The sequence below is a fragment of the Lolium perenne genome, chromosome 2, assembly GCF_019359855.2.
Source record: "Lolium perenne isolate Kyuss_39 chromosome 2, Kyuss_2.0, whole genome shotgun sequence".
Classification (NCBI taxonomy): Eukaryota; Viridiplantae; Streptophyta; class Magnoliopsida; order Poales; family Poaceae; genus Lolium; species Lolium perenne.
In genome coordinates this window covers 56,283,788-56,307,513 of record NC_067245.2, presented here as the reverse complement: position 1 = coordinate 56,307,513, position 23,726 = coordinate 56,283,788, and the positions used below count along the sequence as shown (strand labels likewise).

The window sequence follows — 23,726 nt, the reverse complement described above, 5'->3', positions numbered from 1 at the left end:
ACAATCTCGAATCCATCAGGTCTGAAGAATTCCCACTTTGCTACACGACAGGAGGCTTGCAGGAAGGATGTCGAGCGGGCATTTGGTGTGCTTCAAGCACAATTTGCCATTGTCCGGTACCCTGCTCTAAGCTGGTCTCACGACCAAATGTGGGAGGTGATGCAGGCTTGTGTGATCATGCACAACATGATCATCGAGGATGACCGTAAGAATCATGTTAGGTCACATGTTGGTCCCTATGAGTGTCAAGGCCCTCTTGCGAAGGTTGATCATGAGTTGCCTGCAGATTTTACTGATTTTCTCGCCATGCACGCAGAGATCCGTGACAGCAATGTGCATGAGCAACTTCAAGCTGATCTCGTTGAGCATTTGTGGAGGATCAAAGGAAATACTGTGGCACCTTGATGTAGCATCTAGCCCTATTTATTATATTTGATTACTTTTTTATTGTTTGTTGTAATTTAATTTGAAAACAATCCTCGCAAACATTTTTATTCATATGCTACATTTGATAAATGGTTTATGTGTTAAAAAAAGTAATTTAAATGTTTGGGGGCGGCGTTTGGGGGACGCGGCTGGGGAGCGACGTTCCCCAAAAACGGCACGAACAAAACATGTCCCCCAAACGCTCAATCCGGCGCGGTTTGGGGGACGCTTTGGGGGACGCGACTGGAGATGCTCTAATACATCCTCAATTAGAGCATAGTATGAAACATAGAGAAGAGGGCGGAAGTTAGGCGGAAAGCAACTAGATATGTAATTGTAGCCCTGTAGGTAAGCCAAGGTGGATGTTGTCACCGACTTGCAGCATTTTCTTTTGTGAAGCAAACAACCACTAAGTCAGTTCCAGTGTATGTACGCTAGTGTCCAGTGTCGTCTCTTGAAAAGAAAGAAAAGCCTATCTAACACCTATATTTTTGTTTTTAAGAATATACACGGGTCATTCAACTCTACTTAATAACTCAACTCGGTGCAAGGAGGATGATTCGGTGACTCAACATAACTTGACTTTGGGGTCCTTGGCACATGGATCTTCTATATATATGGCGGAAACACATGTAAATTAGCCAAAGTCATACATGGTCCCATGCTATGGTCTGGAATTTTTAGTGCCCCATTTGAAACATGTGACTTTTAGAGACTCTTTTTTTTTTTGCCAAAATCAGATAACTAGAGAAAATATGAAATGCATTACATGCCATGTGGAATATTATGTGATTTGAAAGCATAAAATAATATAATAGAAGAACTTTTTGATGTTGTCTCCTACTTTTTAAAATAAAAGTAAATTTCAATGTTTGCTTTAGTTGTGATAAGCGTTGCCATATAGTTTTTAAAGTAAGGAGTGCAACTTTTATGAGTTGTTGTTTTTGCAAGTTAGAAGAAAATGTGTCATGAGGTTCAAGTCTACAAATATCTTTTTTTTAGAACATAGTACAACCCAGACGCTCACAAACACACACGTACAAACACCCCTATGAACGCACGCACACCCTACCACTATGAGCACCTCTGAGTGACTGAGCCGACATATCTTAAGGTTGATGAAGTCACCACTGGCGCCTCGCTGTTGATGGATACGTCACCTACCACTGAAAGCATAGCGCCGGTTAAATTCTGGAATAAATCTAGGTAAATGCAAACACTCATGCCAAATCTAGGATTTGAATCTGGGTGGGCTGGTTCCACCACAAGGGACCTAACCACCAGGGCCATGCTCTGTTTCCTACAAATATCTTCTTTAGATTGTGCAACGAAATTACTTAATTGAGGAGTATAAAATTATCTTCCTATTTTTTGCGGGTAACCTCTTATATGTACGTTAAGGGGGCACAAACTAAGCCAGCGTAGTAGAAAGAATTCTAAGAGCAAAATCTTCCAAAGTTTAGCCTCTATACCGGTTGAAAAGGGCATAAATTAAACTAGCGTAGTAGAAAGAATCCTAAGGGCATCTCCAATGGGGTGACGCAAACGGACGTAATTCGTCCGTTTGTGTCTGCACGGACAAAAACCGCGCTCCAACGGCTAGACGCAAAAGGTCCGCAGCGTCCGTCCTGACGCAAACGTGGATCAAATATGCGCTAGGAATGTTTCTATGCGGACGCGTCCGCTCGTCCGTTTGTGTCCGTTTGGTCTGCACGCAGCCATCTCTCCTCCTTTAATCACGCATGCGGTCATTTCTAACCACACAAATAGAATCTTTCCATCTCTCTCCTCTCTAATCACACATGTCCCTACCGCTAGAGAAGGGGCAGACGCATGCGGATATGCGGATTTTTTTGTGTGTCCGTACCCGACGCGAACGGACATAAATATGCGTCGCTCCGTTGGAGATGCCCTAAGAGAAGAATCTTTCAAAATTTAAGTGTTGCCATAGTTTTCAAAGTAAGGAGTGCAACTTCTATGAGTTGTTGTTTTTGCAAGTTAGAAGAAAAGGGTGTCATGAGGTTTAAGTCCACAAATATCTTCTTTAGATTGTGCAATGAAATTAATTACTTGGGGAGTACAAAATTATCTTCCTCTTTTTTGCGGGTAACCTCTTATATGTACTATGTTAAAAGGGCAGAAACTAAACCAGCGTAGTAGAAAGAATCCTAAGAGCAATCTCGCAAAGTTTAGCCTCTATACCGGTTTAAAAGGGCATAAATTAAACTAGGGTAGTAGAAAGAATCCTAAGAGAAGAATCTTTCAAAATTTATGTGCAATTTATTTGAACATAAAAGGTCCTAAGGAACATTTATGTACTTCCTCCGATTTAAATTAATTGACTCCACTTTATCTACGATTAGGTACATCTATATCCGAATAAAGTTAAGTCAATTAATATGAATCAGAGGGAGTAAGAATGTTTTCGCAAAAACTTTGGAAGAGAAAAAACCTAGGGAAAATTTCCACAAGCAGGCAAAGCTGATATTTGTGGACACACCGGTGATTTAGTTATGGAAACGTGGGTACAAAGAGTTAAGACACTTATTTAAAAAAACACGATTTCTTGAGATTTTTTGGAAATAGTAAGTCACGAGGGAACAGGAGGCCAATCGGGGTGAGGGTCAACACCCGATCTGACCCAGCAGCACCACCCCTCGCGCCGCTCGTGTTTTTGCTTAAAACCACCCTCGCCTCGCTCGTGCCGCGCTACAGTACAGTCCACCACCGCGTTTCCGCGTGGTTCCAAGCACGCGCACATGGGTCTAGCGGGGCCCACCCCGTGGAAGAAAAAATCAAAGAAGGAGAGAGAGAATTTGCGGTTCGAAAGCTGCAGCCCCACCACCCACCCCACCCGCCCACACGAACCACGTGCTCAATTCCAGCAATCATGACAGGCCTGCGCCACATTTAAATAATCCCAATAATTTATAGTATTATTCTACCACCATTGCGTCGTGGGATTATTAGATTTTCAATTTCCTCGGGGAGAAAGCGCGTCGTCCCATATAAACGCGCACGACGCAGAACTACGCAACACAAGCACCAGCATCATCGCGCGCGAGCAAGGAAAGGAAAGGCAACCACCGCTGTACGCCGAGAAGAAGAACGTCACGAGAATCGTTGGAGGAGAAAGTGGACATGGCGGCTTCCGCGAGGCGGCAGGGGGAGAGGGCGACCAGCTTCGCCATGGCCTGCAACCTGCTCAGCCAGTTCGTCCGCAAGAACGGCGCCGCCGCCGTCGACCTCGGCCTCGGAATCAGCAAAGGTCAGACGCCGCTCCGGCTGCTGTTTAGAGCTGCCGTGCTCTTTTATTTTTTGGTTGTTGTTTGTTGGTTGGGGGAGAGGCTGCGTTCCGATTTGTGCGAAAAAATTCAGTTCATTCGGGAAAACTTCATGTGAGATCTGTGCATATGTTTGGATTTCTGCTCGATTTGCTCTGGAATTTCGAGGCGGCCGGGTCGAACTGAAGGACCCCGGCTCTCTGATCTGATCTGGTCTGACCATGGCTTTTGTTTGGTTGTGTTGCAGTTGAGGCCGAGGCGAAGACTACTCTGCACGGAGCGGACGGCGATAGGAAGGAGACCATGGAGCTGTTCCCGCAGAGCGCCGGCCTGGGTGCCGTGCAGGACGCGGCTGCCCCTGATGCTACCAGGTACCGCGCCACGCTACTTTAATTCCCCTCCTCCATTTTTAGCCTCTTCCGCCTGCTAGTCGCGTGTGAATCCAGATGCTGAGGCTAAAACCTTTCTGTATGTTCAGCTTATCTGAATCGGGACTGGATGTTGCCTTAACCTGAGATCTAGTTGAGAGTGATTGTGAGAATTTATTCCTCATACTACTAGTTGCAATTAAACTGCTCTTTGGATTGAAATACTCGGTTGGTAGGACTTCCTTGCCTAGCTGATAGCCCTTAAGCTGAATCCTTACTGATATAACATAGAACATGCTGATTGAATTGAAGTTGTTCATACATGTAACCAAAATGAAGTACTTCTGCTAAGAACGCTGCGCCTTGCAAAACTGAAATGGTAGTCTGCAAGTGTACTCAAGATCTGTCTGCGAATGAATTTCAGGGAGCAAGAGAAGCAGCAGCTGACCATCTTCTACGGTGGGAAGGTGCTCGTGTTCAACGACTTCCCCGCAGACAAGGCGAAGGGCCTCATGCAGCTGGCTAGCAAGGGCAACCCTGTCGTTCAGAACGTCTCTGCGCCCGCAACTGGTGCCGACAGCACCAAGGTCCAGGCAGCCGTGCCGGTCCTAGAGAGCAGTTTGCCTGCTGCTCAGGCCGATGCGCCGAAGCCTGCTCGCACTAACACTTCTGGTAATTACCCTGTGCTTTCTTGTTGTTGAATATCTTTTGATTGGTTAGCATGCATCTTACTGGATCTTGCTTATCCTGATTAATGATTGAACCTTTTCTGTATTTCAGATATGCCAATTGCTAGGAAGGCGTCACTTCACCGATTCCTTGAGAAGAGAAAGGATCGGTAAGCTGCTCTTGCTGTCATGAACTCGTGATTTCACAGCATGGTCAATCTCTTCTTACTACCGAAATTCGTGGATCTAACATGTTCTTTTATGTTCTTGTAGTCTGCATGCAAAGGCCCCATATCAAGCTTCTCCTTCAGATGCATCACCGGTCAAGAAGGAGCCTGAGAACCAGGCTTGGCTTGGACTAGGGCCTAATGCTGCCCTGAAGCCAAACCATGGCCTCTAATTCAGCAAATGAGGGGGCATAGCAACATTACGCCCTTACCGGAAGCTTTTCAGAACTGTCTGAAAATGTGCTTGCCGTTAGAGTATGGGATCATAATATCCTCTCTTTATCATGTTCTAGTGTTCTGTTTAGGTTATGGTTCTATGTTATTTGCCTTCATAGTTCCGATGTAAAGAAAAAGTAGCAAACGATGACCAGTGCCGAGAGCCTGAGAGAAGTTTTGGCATGTTAACACATGGTGACATTGATTTTGGCCATGCTAAGCAAAAGTTAGTACAAAGAAAACATATATGTATGCTATGTAACTCTGATCAGTCGGCATTATCATTGGTTTTATCCTTGATTTGTAAAAGCAAGTGATTGTAATGGATTCAAATTATCTTCATATGCCTATATGGGTTAATATTTACATGATTTGTTCTCAGATCTGTTTTTATTACCTCTATTTTGTTTGTTCCTGTGGAACATTAATTGTTGTTGACAAAGGTGTTCTGGTGTATACTGTATACTCCATCTTACAGTATGAGGCAAAGGATAATGTTTGCACACATACTAATATAGCTAAAAAGACAAACTGCACAACTAGTCAACTATTGATATAGTATTTCTTGCTCCACAAACACTAGCTAATAATCTATTTTGATTCCCTGCTAAATTGCTACCTTCTATAGTTGTATAATCAATCATGCAGAATACATAGCAATACATGAGGCAGATCTTGGTAGGTTGGCTGGCCCTGTCCAGTTGGAGATAGGGTTTGAGAGGGAAGATACACAAGGCAAGACTTGTCACCACTGCCCAATTCTTTAATCAAAAGGCAGGCGCACATGTGAGAATTGGAAGGTGATGTGGTTCTTAGTTGACAGCTAAAGCAAAGGAAAACCACAGGAAGTTGTTTGGAAGTTGCAAAGGGAGGAACAGGATGCATGCCACCCCACTGCCTAGAGGCCCTAGAGAGATGTTTATTGGGGGTGTGGCGGGCCACATTGGTGCAACTTGATGCTTTCTCCTTCAACTTGTCTGTATCATACCTTGTCTAACATAAGACCACGGAGGAGGGTAGTGCTCATCCTTGCAGCTTCCTGCCTTCTCCTCTTCAACCTTTTGAATTGTCTATGTGGGAATATTTGTGACTTGATCATGCTTTATGCCTTTACCTTTGTCAAAATCTTGTGCCGACGACCAGTCTTCTTGTTTATCTCATGATAAGACTGTTGCAAGAATATTCAGTTAATCCAAGCTCAGCTGGTTTGCCAAAAAAATGTCTTCTCAATATATTTTATTCTAGCCATTTTTTATGAAAATTCCTAATAATCGTTAATATTGGTATAAATACACCTAAAAATAATAAAAATTAAAAATAGGTACTTGGACCACTTAGCATGACTACAAACACTAACACCAGCCAAAGGGGTGCCGCCGTCCTCGCCCCTCCCTCACCGAAAGTTTGTCGTAGTAGAGCTTGTTATAGTAGACAAACAAGAAGGTTTCGTGCTAAGGTCCCAAAGGACCAGTGTACCAAAACAACAACCATCGCCCATGATGACAACCGTAGATCGGAAGAAACTAACATGACACCAACGAACACGAAAACTGACCGTCCGCGCACCCTCCGCTGGCGCTAGATGCACCATCGGATCGAGGATAGGGTGGGGAGAACTTTATTCTCACTTTAGGATGTAGCCGCCACCTCACCACCCAGAAGAAAACACTGAAAAGCAACCTAAATAAAGAACGGAAACTCCTCACTGGCGAGGGGCCGTGGTCCACTTCCAAGACCCCAAGGCCACTAGAGGTGGAGCGAACCGGCAGCGTCGCCGGCGAGGAGAATAGAACCCTAGATGGGTTTGTGGCCGCCGCCTCTAATCGCCTCTCGTGCTGTTCCTGTGCCGGTTCGGTGTCTGATGTGTGGAATCTGCTCCTTCGTTTTTATTCTAGCATTTGTGTGCCCAAAAAAGCAGTAAATGATATTTCTTCATTGGAAATACTTTAGGAGAGTTTCTAAAAAAAAAAAAAACTTTAGGAGAGTATCCTATGGCATTTAACCCAGAATCAAATGGTTATTTGCAAAACATGAGAATAATGTTGGCATAGGTCCCACAAATAAAAAAATACCAGCATAGTACTAAGCAGTGTGCACTTAGCTTATGGATTACTCGTTTCGCCGCGAAACGCGCATGGAATGGCTTGTAACTTTGAGTAGAAATCAAAATAAAGATAACCAAAAGGTAGAGCCATGTGCTCCCTGATCATGTCCTGAGCACACAAGTTGCTCAACTAACTAGCAAATACAGTGTACCGTACCCCTGGTCCAGGAGGCACCCCACCCTTGCCCTGGTTTCTAGGATGGAAATGCTCTTTGGTACCAAATGGACCAATAATCTAGTTCTCACGTACAGCAAGCACAAATCACATGGCGAAATTGGGCGAGCAAGCACATGAAGGGGACTACATTGACATGGACAACTGAGCTATTTCGATCCAATGGTCCCCGGAAACCTACCGATCTAGCACCAGACAATGGATTCCCCTTGCCGGCCCAGCAACGGGAAAATTTTCTTGCGAGATTACGACGTGTCGAGCCGTTGAGAAGTGAGTTTAACTCCTGCTGAGTTCTTTCTTGCATAGGGATCTGCCTATTTGACACGGTTAATGACAGTCAGACGCTGTGATACCAACAGATTCTTTTTTTTTTTTGAGAACACAGTACAACGTAGACGCTCACAAACACGCACGTACAAACACCCCTATGAACGCACGCACGCACACCCTACCCCTATGAGCACCTCCGAGGAACTGAGCCAGCATATCTTGAGGTTGACGAAGTCACCACTGGCGCCTCGCTGTTGATGGGCACGTCACCTACCACTGAAAGCATAGCGCCGGTTAAATCCTGGAATAAATCCAGGTAAATACAAACACCCATGTCAAGTCTAGGACTTGAACCTGGGTGGGCTGGTTCCACCACAAGGGACCTAACCACCAGAGCCAAGCTCCGTTTGCGATACCAACAGATTCTGACTCGGTCCATATGCAAAGGCAGTCAGGTACAGAGATCCAAGCTATTCCGTATCTGAAAAACATTTTCTTTACGATGAAAAGGGCCTCACAGCGGTTCCATTACTGAAACCAACAAACTTACAGCATTCAGGTTTTAAAGTATGTAGGGGAAAACATTCAAAAAAAAAGTATGTAGGGGAAACTCAGAAGTGTAGCCCCCAGAACCAACACTCTAAAACCGTCTAAAGCCATTACAAAACATTACAGTACACTGATCTAGACCAGGAACACAATGCTATATCAGCGAACGGAGATATGAGCCCTATTCCCTGGCGACAAACCTGAAACATTCTCCATATCCGATCAGCATCAGAGCATCCGCCTCAAGTGTCATTGCAAGATCAGCTGCAGTAATCTTCCAGTCATCCCTGATATATTCCGTGTACGTATAGTCTAGGATAGAGATAGGACTCTCGTGTCTTGTCTTGCACTCCAAGATGATCCATGTATGCCTATATATACTGGCCCACGAGGCTCAATACAACATCCAACATATTCCGCATATCTCTCTATCATTCAACATGGTATCAGAGCCCCAAGTCTCGAGTTTAAATCCTGGCTTTCCCAATTTATTCTAAAAATTATCTCCTCTCCCCGCAGCCTCCTGCCGTGTGGTTCCGGCCTTCCGCTGCCTCTTTGCCTCTCTACACGTGTTGACTTGTCTTCTCGTCTCCCCGTCACACGTGAGAGGGGGTGTTAACGTGTGCAAGTAGATTGCCTAGTTCTTTCCATCAGTTCGAACTTTTGGTTCAAGTGGCATGGTATCAGAGCGGCGCCGATCCTAACCAAGCCGTCGTCCAAGCTTCCGCGCCGCGCCGCCCCCGGGGAGGTCGATCTCCATGACCTTCTCCGGGGGCCGCGCAATCCATATGAGGGTTCGTCCGCCGATCCGTTGATCCGCTGCCTCGAGTCTTTTTTTCCAATCCGTAGATTGGTTTTCTTTTTGCTCCGCCGGTCGCTCGACCGGCGTTTTTTTTTGTTTTGCCGATCATCGATCGGATTGAGTCGCCCACCACCGTCATCATCACGTGCCTCTACTCCAACCTCGGCGTCGACTGCACTGGCCATCTTCATCAACCGCGCGACACGGCCGCACGCGTCACACACGGGACGCCTACATGCGACGCAACAGGCTGTCTCGCCCGCGCGGTCTCCATCGCTGGTCCGTCTTCGCCGTCATCGCCCGGGACATCACCGACAATGTCGCCAACGACTCCAATCTGCGGCACGTCGTCCACGCCATGTCACGTACAGTGCCGCCGTCGGTCTGATCAACCGACCGCATGCACGTCTCCGCCAAGCACATCCCCGAGCACACGCCTACCACCGATTGAGCTACGAGCTGCCGTTGCATCGCCCTTTGGCCCGCAGCGCCGCCGCCTTCGATCCACGCCACTGGCCTCCGACGCGCCTTCCAGGCATGTACGTTGCTCGTGGCCTCCCGCCGCTGCACCGACTCGCGCCCTGTAGCTACGCCGGACCCTTGGGTCGTGACGTCACTGCGACGCAGTCTACTTCGCCGTTCCCCGCGCACCGACGTTCCAGGCTACTACGCGCCTCCCCTTCGGCGCGGGTCGCCTCCGTCCGCGCATGGTCTTCGTCACGCCACCGGGTTCTTCCTCGCCTACTTCGAGTACCGTCGCGTCTCCACAGGTAACCTGCATGGCCACTGCTGGCCGTTGCGGGTCCCGCCGACCACCTCCACACCCATCTAGGCGTCAAGCATGACCACTCCAGGCTGCTGCTGCGACCTCCGCCTTCTACGTCTCCGTCCATGATGGTCCCTGCCCTCGCACGCTCGGTATTGGCAACACCGGTACGTGTCTTCGTCCACGACGCGTCCCCGGGCCTGGCAAGCTCGGATCGGCGCCTCGTCCTCATCGGTTTCGACAACGTCTTCATCGGCATCGACTCTTCTAGGACTGCCTTGACTGCGTCGCCGACTTCGTCTTGCGTACTCGGTTCTGGCAAAATCGGAGTATACCTTCGTCCCCGATGTGCGCCTAGTTCTGGCAATACTAGGGCAGCACCTCGTCCTCGACGGCTCGGACTGCATCGACTTCGGCATCGACAACCTTCACGACTGCCTCGACGCGTCTCCGTCACTCTCCTCGCGCACTACGCGCTTGCGGCTTCATGTGCGGCTACCTCGACACCGGCACCCGACCTAGACATCGACCACGGCATCCCCTCGCGCGGCTACCCCGACCAAGGTTGCACCACCCAACGCTCTCGGCTCCCTCGACATCGGTACAAGGGCTACCAACTCGCATGCGCCTCACCAGCTTCCTCTACAGTCCAAGCATCCGCGACGCGACATCGTCCACGACGCTCCCGCTACGACTGCGGGGGAGTGTCAGCCTTCTGGGATCCACTTCGGTTTATCTCCAGTCTGACCGTCCACGTTGTTCATGTTGTTCACGACGCTCCCGCTACGACTGCGGGGGAGTGTTAGAGATATATTCCGTGTACGTATAAACGGATAGTCTAGGATAGAGATAGGACTCTCGTGTCTTGTCTTGCACTCCAAGATGATCCATGTATGCCTATATATACTCGCCCACGAGGCTCAATACAACATCCAATATATTCCGCATATCTCTCTATCATTCAACAATCCCCATCAGAGCGAAGATGATTATGCAGAACCACCTTCATGCGTGTTCTCACGCGCTTCTCATGTGTCAGCCAGGATCCGTCCACAACAGCAGCGGTGTAGCACGTGCCAATGCCTCCAGAGTACTCACCATTTTGTTCAGCCTTTCTTTTTCCACAGCACATGCATACCAGGCCATGGAGAGCGGTTGAAACAGAGATCATTTCTAATTAGCCAAATCACCCATATAATAGCAGCATTGACCATATTATGCAGCTTATGGTTTTGTTGCTATTCCATAAGTCAGAAATCAGATAAAATTGTTTTTTATCTGGAAAACATTGGCAAAGAGTTTCTTGCGGCTACCCTTTCTCAGCGTCTTTGATACCCCTTCAGGTTCATTTCACCACATGCCGATTGTTTAGAATAAGAGGGGCTCATCTGTTCCCTGTATATGCAAACCTGCGTGCAGCGCGTGCTCGTTTAGAAAAACTGCGTGCTGTATGTTCTCTGAACCGTTTCGGTGGATCATGTGCGGATGTGCCAGGGAATCCATGGGGCTCGGTTCATGTTTTCTTAATTCCAGGATAGAGATGCAAGCGTTATTTTTATAGTTGCGAGCTGTAATGAGATGCGTGTTTCTGTAACCTTTTGCATTCCACATCCCGGTACGGTGTCACGGCCTGGAAGAGTTCGCAAAGCAAGGAGCAGAGACTTGATTTTTTTCTTTTCTGAACTTACAAACAGCTGACACTGGTTTCGCACCAAAAGGAGGGAACCTTTTTTTTTCCCAATATCTATCTTGTGGCTGACCACAAATAAGTCTTACAACATGCTCACTTATCCACTCGTATCATCCTCACTGGCCGCTGCCGCTGCCGCCGCCACCACCGCTTTGCTGCTCTCCTCCGCGCTTCTCCCTGGCTCTCGCGCCCGCCGCTGTGCGGCACCAGGCGCCACCGCGCGTCGAGGTACAGGGTGAGGGCGAACCTCCACGGGCTGGACTCCACCCGGGGGTCTCCACGCGACATCGACGCACCGCCGCCGTCTCGCCCTCGCTGTTCCAGCCGCCGCACCGAACCGAGTGCCGCCGCGCTTCGGGTGCAGGGTGAGGGCGAGCCTCTCCACGGGATCCGTCGGGGCGCTCCTCGCGGGTGGCCGCCGCAGTCGTCTCAACCTCTGCCCCCGCCGTTGTATCGCATCGGGTGCCACCGGGCGTCGGGTTCCAGGGTGGGGGCGAGCCACCACGGGCTGCACTCCATCGAGGGCCTCCAGGCAGCGCTCGAGCGCGCGGAGGCGGCGCTCTGCACGCTCGCCGACGCAGAACAGTCGCGAATCCTGATATTCAGAGGGCCAGAAGTATGTCAGGTGGTGGTGGGCTATCTAGTGATTGTGATGAGGAAGTGGCGACTAATATGGGGATCAGCTACACAACGAATATTTGGAGGCGGCTGGAGGGGGAGTGTGCAGTTGTTTCGCGCCGCTCTATGGCTCATTGTTGCAAGACATACTGGTGCGTTGCTTTCTTTACTGCTGATGTAGAGAAGACTTGATGCCCAGTTCGCGCTAGTAGTCTGGAGGTCACTGGTGCCCCGTTCTTCCTATTATTCACTTGGAGGAGGTCACTGTCAATCTGTCATAACGGGCTAGGGAAACGAGGACTCACTGCCCAACATGTAAGCTGCCTAATGTTCTTGTTTGATTCAGCTTGATTGTCATTTTGTTTTGTTGCAATTCTTGTAGGAAAGACAGGATGTGTGCATATTCATATGTCTCAGTTTGATTTTAGTGTATTAAGTATTAACTACTGATTCAAAGTTAAGAAGGACCATATGCACATGAAAGTAATTTCATCATTTTAATATGCTTGTAGCTGGATGTAGGTTTACTATATGAGGGGATGTAATTCATGTGTGACATATGTCTTATGCATGCAAGTTATGAACAGAGCAGTATGTGTGTTATTATATCAAGTTTAGTTCTTGGCAAGGCGTGATCTAGTTTCTTACTTTCCGTTGTTTTTGTCCAACTTCTGGAAGTAATTTAGTCCAATTTTGGCCAGCTTCTGGAAGTAATTTAATCCAATTTGAATGTTATTTTTACTAACTTTTGGAAGTAACTTAGTCCATCATTCAAATCATTATTACCAACTTCTCGAAGTAACTTAGTTCAGTTTAAAATGTTAGTTACTAACCTCAGGAAGTAACTTAGTTCAATCTAAAATGTTAGTTTACTAACCTCGGGAAGTAATTTAGTTCCATTTAAAATATTAGTTTACTGACCTCAGGAAGTAACTTAGTGCATTGTTCAAACTTTATTTTTACCAACTTCTAGAAATAATTTAGTCAATTTCAAATGTTACTAATGTTAGAAAGTAACTTAGTCCATTATTCAAATGATATTTTTATCAACATCTGGAAGTAACTTAGTTCAGTTTAAAATTTTAGTTAACTAACCTTAGGAAGTAACTTAGTCCATTATTCGAATGATATTTTACCAACTGGGTACTTTAGTTCCTCTTAATTTGCTTCTCGGAGTCATTTTGGTTGTATGATGGAGAAGTAAGAAGCCATTGAATGTTTCTTTATGCTACAGGATGGAGGAAGGAGGAAGCAAGAAAGAAGTCGATGTTCTTTCTGGGGTCAGCTTTATACTTCCAGGGATGATTTTTCTTCCGCAGCAGTTCCTTCCTTTTTTTTATAATGGATTTCGCTGGTTCTGTACATTAGGATACGGTGGTCTTGGACATCAATGTAGGCTTTGGTTCCCTTTTTATTTGATGTCAGCAATGAAAAAATCTGGGGAAAAAGATGGATGCTGCGACTGTATTTGCGTGGTTTCAGGGTTAGATAGGATGCATGTCATTTTTTCCACCGGGTCCATGGGCTGGAAAGCACATGGCTTTGAGCAAACGCACAGTCCTAGCGTTTGGCACGCGCGGGATTAGCTGTTCCTTTTTTTTGGAAAGAAACGTGATTTTGTGTCTTTCCTAAAGTAGGTTGTCCGAACTGACCACTTTTTTTTTCTTAAATAGTGGCTGACCACTATGTAGTCAAGCCCTTTTTTTTGCAGGGAAAAAGGAGGAAACCTTGTGAACCGTTCCTATTCTTTGAAGTGCAGTTCAAAGAGCACAAAGGATTCGCTTCTCCGAAAATAAAATTGGAAGCTGCTAGCAGAAGTGGGTTAGGCAAACAAAGTCCAGAGTGTAATTACCGGGGAGAAAAAAATACCTGAAGTATATATAGCTATCGTACTACTGCAATAAACCATGTACTCCTTCCATCCATAAAAAGATATCGAAGATTTATCTAAATTCGAATGTATCTATATACTATAGTGTGTCTAGATACATATAAATTTAGATAAACTCACGACATCAAGACGAAGATAGTACAATATCTTTTTGCCGGGGACTAAATCTTGCCGTTTCTGTGCAGAACTGCAGGCCCGCAGCTGCGGCCTGCTGGGGTTCAGCAATAGAGCGCATGCAGAGCCAGACCGAATGAGTGAATGACACACACCCTGAATGGCTGAACTCTCATACAGTACTAGTAATGGCGTTTCAGGATTTTTTTGGCGGTTCAACTACACGTCTACTCCCTCCGTCCACGAATAAGTGTACATCTAGGTTTTGTGTTTAGTCAAACTTTTTAAACTTTGACTAAATATATAGGGAAAAGTAATAGCATTTATGACACTAATTTAGTACCCCGAGATTCGTTTTGAAATGTAGTTTCAAATTATACCAAAATCTCATCATATATGTTTCTACTTTTTGTTTCACGGTTGGTCAAAACTTAAAATGTTTGACTTAGTACAAAAGCTAGAAGTACACTTATTTGTGGACGGAGGGAGTACACGCGCACTATGTTAGTATGCCGGGTCTATCATTGTTTTGTAGTCTTCAGCTAATGTTAGTCTAAAGTAGTGCTTATTATCGTCAGAGCGGTGAGCAATTTATACAGTCTGTATTTCACCAAAATTACTTGAATCACATCATATGCGTATAACAAGTCACTAAAGTGAATTCCACCACGAAAACGACCCCCGCGTCGCTCGAGCGGGGACACGGGGGAAACCCTAGAGGCGCCGCCGGCCAGATCTCCCTGCAGGCTGCCCCTCCGCCGCTGCCGCTGGCCAGGCCGTGGTGGCGGCGACCCCGGCCTCCGAAGGCGGTGCGGGGAGGACTCGCGGTGGACGCGGTGGGAAGCTGGGCGTCGACGGCCAGGCTTGGTGGTGTCTGGAGGCGCGGGATGCGGGGCGGCCCTGGACTTCGGTGGGGTGGTGGGCGGCGAGCGTGGCGCGGTGCGGGCCGCGCGCCGGCGTCTTGCGGCGGAGCTTTGGAGGCGTCTGCGGCGGCGCGGGACGCCGGGGCGGCGGCCCGGGCTTCGCTAGGGAGGTGGCGAGCGGGCGCGGCGCGGTGCGGGCCGCGCGCCCGGCTGGCCAGGGGGCTTCGTCGGCGCTCGCTGCATCTGTGTGGTGCTGGAGCGGCGACTCTGGGGCTGGGTGTGGCGGTTTCAGGCGCCTCGCTCCCAGATCTGACGGGGGGCCTAGCCGATGTGCTGCTGCTTGGCTTCGTGTGTGGCGGGAGGGCGTCGTGGGCTGTGCGGGGAGAAGTTAAGGTGGTCCTGCGATCACCAGGGGAGAAAAAGCTTGGAGGGAGCCTGCGTGAGTTGTTCTTTCATCATGATCTTGTACCGGCGATCTCGGCGCTTGATACGTGTACAACACGCGTCCGTTGGGAACCCCAAGAGGAAGGTGTGATGCGTACAGCGGCAAGTTTTCCCTCAGTAAGAAACCAAGGTTTATCGAACCAGTAGGAGCCAAGAAGCACGTTGAAGGTTGATGGCGGCGAGATGTAGTGCGGCGCAACACCAGGGATTCCGGCGCCAACGTGGAACCTGCACAACACAACCAAAGTATTTTGCCCCAACGAAACAGTGAGGTTGTCAATCTCACCGGCTTGCTGTAACAAAGGATTAGATGTATAGTGTGGATGATGATTGTTTGCGGAAAACAGTAGAACAAGTATTGCGATGGGTGTATTCGATTAAAAGAATGGACCGGGGTCCACAGTTCACTAGAGGTGTCTCTCCCATAAGATAAATAGCATGTTGGGTGAACAAATTACAGTTGGGCAATTGACAAATAAAGAGGGCATGACCATGCACATACATGATATGATGAGTATTGTGAGATTTAATTGGGCATTACGACAAAGTACATAGACCGCTATCCAGCATGCATCTATGCCTAAAAAGTCCACCTTCAGGTTATCATCCGAACCCCTTCCAGTATTAAGTTGCAAACAACAGACAATTGCATTAAGTATGGTGCGTAATGTAATCAATAACTACATCCTCGGACATAGCATCGATGTTTTATCCCTAGTGGCAACAAAGACATCCACAACCTTAGAACTTTCTCACATCGTCCTGCAGATTTAATGGAGGCATGAACCCACTATCGAGCATAAGTACTCCCTCTTGGAGTTAAGAGTAAAAACTTGGCCAGAGCCTCTACTAATAACGGAGAGCATGCAAGATCATAAACAACACATAGGTAATAGATTGATAATCAACATAGCATAATATTCTCTATCCATCGGATCCCAACAAACACAACATATAGCATTACAGATAGATGATCTTGATCATGTTAGGCAGCTCACAAGACCCGACAATGAAGCACAATTAGGAGAAGACGACCATCTAGCTACTGCTATGGACCCATAGTCCAGGGGTGAACTACTCACTCATCACTCCGGAGGCGACCATGGCGGTGAAGAGTCCTCCGGGAGATGATTCCCCTCTCCGGCAGGGTGCCGGAGGCGATCTCCTGAATCCCCCGAGATGGGATTGGCGGCGGCGGCGTCTCTGGAAGGTTTTCCGTATCGTGGCTCTCGGTAATGGGGGTTTCGCGACGAAGGCTATAAGTAGGCGGAGGAGATAGGTCAGGGGGCCACACGAGGGCCCCACACGCTAGGCCGGCGCGGCCAAGGGCCAGGCCGCGCCGCCCTAGTGTGTCGCCAGCTCGTGGCCCCACTTCGTAAAATCTTCGGTCTTCTAGAAGCTTCGTGTGAAAATAGGCCCCTGGGCGTTGATTTCGTCCAATTCCGAGAATATTTTCTTACTAGGATTTCTGAAACCAAAAACAGCAATAAAACAAAGAATCGGCTCTTCGGCATCTCGTTAATAGGTTAGTGCCAGAAAATGCATAAATATGACATAAAGTATGCATAAAACATGTAGATATCATCAATAATGTGGCATGGAACATAAGAAATTATCGATACGTCGGAGACGTATCAGCATCCCCAAGCTTAGTTTCTGCTCGTCCCGAGCAGGTAAACGATAACATAGATAATTTCTGGAGTGACATGCCATCATGACCTTGATCATACTATTGTAAGCATATGTAATGAATGCAGTGATCAAAATAATGGTAATGCAATGAGTAAACAAATGAATCATATAGCAAAGACTTTTCATGAATAGTACTTTCAAGACAAGCATCAATGAGTCTTGCATAAGAGTTAACTCATAAAGCAATAATTCAAAGTAAAGGTATTGAAGCAACACAAAGGAAGATTAAGTTTCAGCGGTTGCTTTCAACTTGTAACATGTATATCTCATGGATAGTTGTCAATGTAAAGTAATATAACAAGTGCAATATGCAAGTATGTAGGAATCAATGCACAGTTCACACAAGTGTTTGCTTCTTGGGATGGAGAGAAATAGGTGAACTGACTGACATAGGCATCCCAAATGGGCATGCCGAAGATAGTACCCGGGGTTTACTGAAGGCCCATTACCCGAAGAATAAGAAGATTCGGAAGCCCAAGATATTATTAAGGAAAGCTAGAGTTGTAATAGAAAGTCTTATTTGTAATTTTACGGGATGAGTTAGAAACCTTCCCGGACTTTGTAACTTGTACATCACGAATCCCTCGGCTCCGCCTCCTATATAAGGGGGAGTCGAGGGACGCGGAAATCATCGAACTATTGTTTTACAAACCCTAGTTTTCATAATCGTCGAGTACTTTTCGGCTGAAACCTTCGAGATCTACTTGCCCTCTACTTCCAACTAAACCCTAGCCTACAATCCATAGGCATTGACAAGTTAATACCTTGTCAATTGGCGCCGTCTGTGGGAACTAGAGGCGTAAGGATCTGATCTCGATGGCACGTTCAAGATCTTCGACATCATCAACTGCAAGCAACGCAATGGATCGAGGTAAACAGATCGCTGCTGGTCCTGTCGATTTTGTTCCTCACCCACCCTCCCGTTTGGATGCATATGCGTATCTGGCGGAGCCTATGGAGATGACGTTCGGAAGGTTTCGCTTTCGCGTCGAGAAGGAAGGATCGTATCGTGTCGAAATTCCGATTTCGTCGGGATCGTCGGCGGTCGATTCCGATTTTTCAAGCTATACATCGTCAACCGAATCAGGAGAAGAAGAAACTTCGTCGTCACGCTACATCAGCATCAGGGCAAGAGAGAAACTCGCCAAGATCTTCAGCGACATGTCGTTTGAGTCATCTGCGGACTCATATATAAGCGATGGCTCAAGCAGTGTCCACAGTTACGACTTCATCGACAAATCTACTACAGTGGGCGAGGTCTTCACCAATCTCAACGATGGTATCACCAAACCCAACATAGATCTGAACACAAAATATCATCAGATTTATGTCATTGGAGAGCCAAGCAATGACCAAGAGGAAACATCTGAGGCTTTCGACGATCTGGGAAATCCATACGTCGATCCCTCTGATCTGCGATGAGCCCTGGGCAGTAAATACGTCGGGCCACAGCCGCGACACAGAGTTCGACTCCCGCAAGCAGCGTGGGATAGAGCCGCGAGAGCTATGGATGGATCAGAACCAATGGCCACCACAGCCACGCCAGAGGAATTACAAGCATATCAATATAGGCTCGCACGAGCTGCAAGAGAATTGGAAAAACAGGCAGCTGAGTTAAACAGAAGAAAGGAGGCAGCTTCTGCATCCAGCAGGAGAAGGGCAGAGTTGAGTCGACAATCTAGAACTTCGGGTGATAGCCACAGGGAAGCTCGGAACAGAGCAAGATCAACGTTACAACACATACCCGAAGCAGAAAGAGAGCTCCTGGTCCAAAACCTCGACATGTCCTTTATGTCGATAGACACAAGAGGAAACATCATCCCTAAGACACCAGAGGCTGGGTATATGGCGACACATGCTTTTATCCTCGCATCTAAACCACCTCCAGGAGATCCAAGGGAAACACTGTACAACATGGCGATAGCAGGAGTTGGAGCCATGGGGACGGCGTTTGTATCAACACCTCCCGAAGGAACAGCAAGGCAAAATAGTCCACGACCTGCGGCAGCAGCAGCAGCAGCTCCTGAGGGACCAAGTGGAGCAAGAGATACGGCAGCACAAGCAAGGGTCGACAGAGCGTGACAAAGCAGAAGAGAACATCGGCAGTCCCCAGAGTTAAACGACGAGGATATGTGCGGTTTGCCATGCTTCACGAGGAGAGTGCGAAAAACTCGAGTACCTTCGGGATTCAAGTTGCCTGATAATTTCAAAAAATTCGACGGCCTTCAAGATCCAGAAGATTGGCTAGTTGATTATCTCGAGACGGTGAAACTCATAGGAGGAACCAAAGCAACAGCTATGCAAAGCATCCAGGTGCATTTGAGTGGAGCAGCACGGTCTTGGATAAAGAAACTCCCTCCAGGATCTATCGACAGTTGGGAAAGCTTTGAGGACGTGTTCGTCAAGAACTTCAGGTCCACGTGCAAAAAACCTGCGTCGTTAGAGGAGTTGAGAGCATGTCGACAAAAGCCAGACGAGCCAATGAGAAAATATATCCAAAGGTGGAACATCATCAAAAACTCGGCAGAAAATATATCTGACGAGAGAGCGATAGATGCGTTTGTCGCAGGAATCAGGCGTGGAGATTTTGTCGAGGACTTGGGAAGGACCAACCCAAAGACAGTATCCGCGTTAATGGAAATAGCAAACAGATGGGCAGATGGAGAAGATGCTGTCCACAACAAACGGCACAGGTCGCCAGAGGAGGACCGTGGTCGAAATTATCAACCGAGGCGACGATTTCCTCGGCATTACCCGAACTATGATGCTCCAGGACAAATTTCGGCAGGTTTTCGGGCAAACACAGGAGGAAACATCAGAGATGATTATCAGAGAAGCAATGAGCAGCGAGGCGATAATAGAGACGATTCTCGAAACAACAGGCAAAATAGCGGGGCAAGGTTCCCGAGGCCTTTCGTGTCTCCTGAAGAGATGATGAATGGGCCGTGTCAGATGCACTTTTTCCTCGACAAAGAACGGAAAAAGACAACAGACATCTGCGAAAGATTGTCGCAATTTCCACGCAATGTTAAGGTGGGCGAGCACGCTAACGCTCGGGCAGCACAGAGAAATCCTCGAGAACCCAGGAGCGAGATTCACTTGCCACCTCCTCCCGCGATTACGTAAGATAATCGACATCAGCTCGAGAATAGCGGCAGCACCTCCACCACCACCTTACGTTGATCCTAACTCCAACGGAGCGGTGTCGATGATTCGTAAGGGAAGGCCATCCAATAGAGCTCGAAAGTAATCTCACGACAGTGTTCATGGCAGAAAAAATGCCTCCACCAACAGTCGAGTATCTTAATTGGTCGGGGGCAAGATATTGGCTTCACCATAGCAGATCATCCGCAGCAAGTTCCTCGACCAGGGCAGTCAGCACTTATCTTACCAGCAGTTATTACGGGATTTGATGTCTCTCGAGTGTTCATAGATGGCGGCAGCAGCTTAAACCTTATGTATGCAGATACATTGAGGAAGATGAACATATCCCTAGCAAACTTGAAGCCAACAGACACGAGGTTCCATGGTATCACACCGGAGAAACCAAGTTATTCATTGGGGAAGATCAATCTCGACGTTCAGTTTGGAACCCGAGAGAATTATAGAATCGAGAAGCTGGAATTTGAAGTTGTGGATTTTCCATCGCAGTACCACGCTCTGTTGGGACGACCAGCATATGCTAGATTTATGGCGGTACCACACTATACATACCTGTTGTGGAGGATGCCTGGACCGAAGGGACCAATCACAGTCAAAGGAAGCTTCGCCTTAGCCGATAAGTGCGATAAGGATTTTCATCGGATATCAGAAACTTTCGGGATGCAAGCTGAGTATTTGGCGTCAAGGAGTATGATTGACTACGACGTGCTGCCAGACGTTGGAAGACCAAATAAAGAATCAACTTTCAATACCGAGAAAAATTCTAAGGAGGTGCAGATTCACCCGACAGACCCGAAAAAGACGACGTCCATCGCAAACGACATGGACCTCGCATAGGAAAGCGCGCTCGTCGAGTTCCTCCGTGAGAACTGGAAAATCTTCGCATGGTGTCCAGCTGACATGCCAGGAGTACCCAGGGAACTTGCCGAGCACCACCTAAACTTGGATCCATTAGCGAAACCAATCAAACAACCCTTGCGGCGTTTTTCGGAACCAAACCGCAAGACCATGCTATCAGAAATCGATCGACTACGAGAAGCTGGTTTCATCAAGGAGTTGCACACAGAAGCCACATGGGTAGCAAATCCTATGTTGGTGCCGAAGAAAAACACTAAGGTCCTTCGCATGTACGTCGACTTTACGTGTCTCAATAAACATTGTCCAAAGGATCACTTTCCCCTCCCGAGGATCGATCAAATTATCGACTCCACGGCTGGATGTGAACGTCTTTCCTTCCTGGACGTATATTCTGGTTACAACCAGATCAGATTGAAAGAAGAAGATGAAGTAAAGACAGCGTTCATCACACCTTACGGCGTGTTTTGCTACAGAACAATGCCCTTTGGTCTGAAAAACGCGGGAGCAACATATCAGAGGATGATGCAGAAGTGTTTGGCGACACAGATTGGGAAAAACGTGCAAGTATACATCGACGATGTCGTCATAACGTCAAAAAAGGGGGCAACGCTGATCGAGGATCTCAAGGAAACCTTTGACAACCTCGAAAAATTCTGCCTCAAGCTGAACCCGACGAAGTGTTCTTTCGGCGTACCAGCAGGAGAACTTCTGGGGTTTCTAGTTTCAGCAAGAGGGATTGAAGCAAATCCCGACAAAATACAAGCTATCGTAACAATGAGGAAGCCAACAAAGTTGAAAGAAATACAGCAGCTAATCAAGCGAGTCGCAGCTACGAGCAGATTCGTCGCCAGGCTGGGAGAAAAAGCGTTACCATTTTACGCTCTGATAAAGCAAGGGGAGAAATTCCAGTGGAACGAAGAGGCCGACAGAGCTTTCGAGGATCTGAAGCGCACAATCTCGACACCACCAATCTTGGCGGCGCCGAAGGAAAAAGAACCTCTCCTGCTGTACATTGCAGCCACGCCCCAAGTGGTTAGCACGGTGCTAGTTGTTGAAAGAGAAGAAGAAGGAAAACTCCATGGAATGCAAAGGCCAGTATATTTCATCAGTGAAGTTTTATCGCCTTCCAAACAGCGGTACCCGCAGTACCAGAAACTAGCATATGGAGTAATTGCAACGGCAAGAAAGTTGCGCCACTATTTTTCGGCACACCCGATAATAGTAGTCAACGAAGCACCTCTTTCAAATATACTGAACAATCCAGAAGCTACAGGGCGTGTCTCCCTTTGGGGAATAGAACTTTCCCCTCGGGACATCACGTATGAAAAAAGAAAGGCAATCAAGTCGCAAGTTCTCGCGATTTCATTGCGAGTGGATGGAGCTACAAAACACGGGACCCCAGATTTGTCGAGAACTTGGACCATGAACTTCGATGGGTCCAAGAGAGTAGAAGGAGATGGCGCAGGAGTAGTACTTATATCACCTGAAGGCGACAAGTTGAAATACGTCCTTCGGATGACGTTCCCTAACGCATCCAACAATGAAGCAGAATATGAAGCCCTCATACACGGGATGAAGATGGCGAAAGCTTGCGGTGCAACTCGACTAAAAATCTTTGGCGACTCGCAATTGGTGGCTCAGCAAGTTATGAACCAATGTGACGCAGTCAATGATAGCATGATGGCATACAAGGAGGTGTACAATGAGCTTGAGAAGCTGTTTGATGGGTGTGAGGTAAATCACATCAGTAGATTGAGCAATGATGAGGCCGACGTTCTCGCAAACATCGGATCGCAGTGCCTCCCAATCCCGCCAGGAGTATTTTGGGAAGAAATAGCGGAGAGATCCACAAAGCCGAAAAAGGTGCAGAAAAAAGCAAAGGAAGGAAAAACTTCGGCGCCCCTCAAAGAAACCACGGAGGATGAAGAGGACCAAGAACTTGTGATGATGGTAGAAGTTCCTTGGATGCAAGCGTATATATCATATATCCTCAGGAAAGAAATACCCGACGATCCGATTGAGGCCAGGCGAATTATTCGACGATCCAAAGCTTTCACAGTGATCAAGGGGGAGTTATACAAGCGAAGTATTTCAGGCGTTCTGCAAAGGTGTGTCACACCCGAGGAAGGAAGAATAATTCTGAAGGATGTACACGAAGGAATATGTGGCCACCACGCAAGTAGTCGAGCTATTGCAGCCAAAGTTTTTCGGGCAGGATTCTATTGGTTGACAGCAATCGAGGATGCAAAGGAAATAGTAAGAACTTGCGACGCGTGTCAAAGATTTGCCGCAAAACCTCACTCTCCAGCGGCGGAATTAACACCAATACCATTGTCGTGGCCCTTTGCCCAATGGGGACTTGATATGGTGGGCAAGTTGCACAAAGCTTCGCCAGGAGGGTATGAGTACTTGCTGGTCGCTGTCGACAAATTCACCAAGTGGGTAGAAGCGAAGCCAATAAATTCACCAGATGCAGCATTGGCAATAAAGTTTGTGAAAGGCCTCGTTTTTCGGTTTGGAGTGCCTCATAGCATTGTCA

The 23,726-nt window shown here is 47.5% G+C and overlaps 1 protein-coding gene and 1 long non-coding RNA gene across 2 annotated transcripts; both read left to right on the top strand.

The window, feature by feature from the left end:
• The first annotated feature begins 3,411 nt into the window (after positions 1–3,411).
• LOC127332681 (protein TIFY 10b) lies at positions 3,412–5,555 on the top strand. The gene is made up of 5 exons (XM_051359001.2): positions 3,412–3,694; positions 3,958–4,081; positions 4,503–4,750; positions 4,859–4,916; positions 5,020–5,555. The coding sequence occupies exons 1-5, from the start codon at positions 3,568–3,570 to the stop codon at positions 5,144–5,146; spliced, it is 684 nt and encodes a 227-aa protein (XP_051214961.1). The 5' UTR covers positions 3,412–3,567; the 3' UTR covers positions 5,147–5,555.
• A 5,731-nt stretch (positions 5,556–11,286) lies between these two features.
• Positions 11,287–14,125, top strand: LOC127332680 (uncharacterized). The gene is made up of 2 exons (XR_007870605.2): positions 11,287–12,478; positions 13,398–14,125. It is a non-coding gene; the product is annotated as an uncharacterized lncRNA (long non-coding RNA).
• Positions 14,126–23,726: the final 9,601 nt, after the last annotated feature.

Excerpts from the sequence above, each read along its gene's own strand:
- LOC127332681 (XM_051359001.2), top strand. The coding sequence starts at position 3,568 with ATGGCGGCTTCCGCGAGGCGGCAGGGGGAGAGGGCGACCAGCTTCGCC. Across the intron at positions 4,082-4,502 it reads GCTGCCCCTGATGCTACCAG|GGAGCAAGAGAAGCAGCAGC; the intron begins GTACCGCGCCAC and ends AATGAATTTCAG. Across the intron at positions 4,751-4,858 it reads TGCTCGCACTAACACTTCTG|ATATGCCAATTGCTAGGAAG; the intron begins GTAATTACCCTG and ends TCTGTATTTCAG.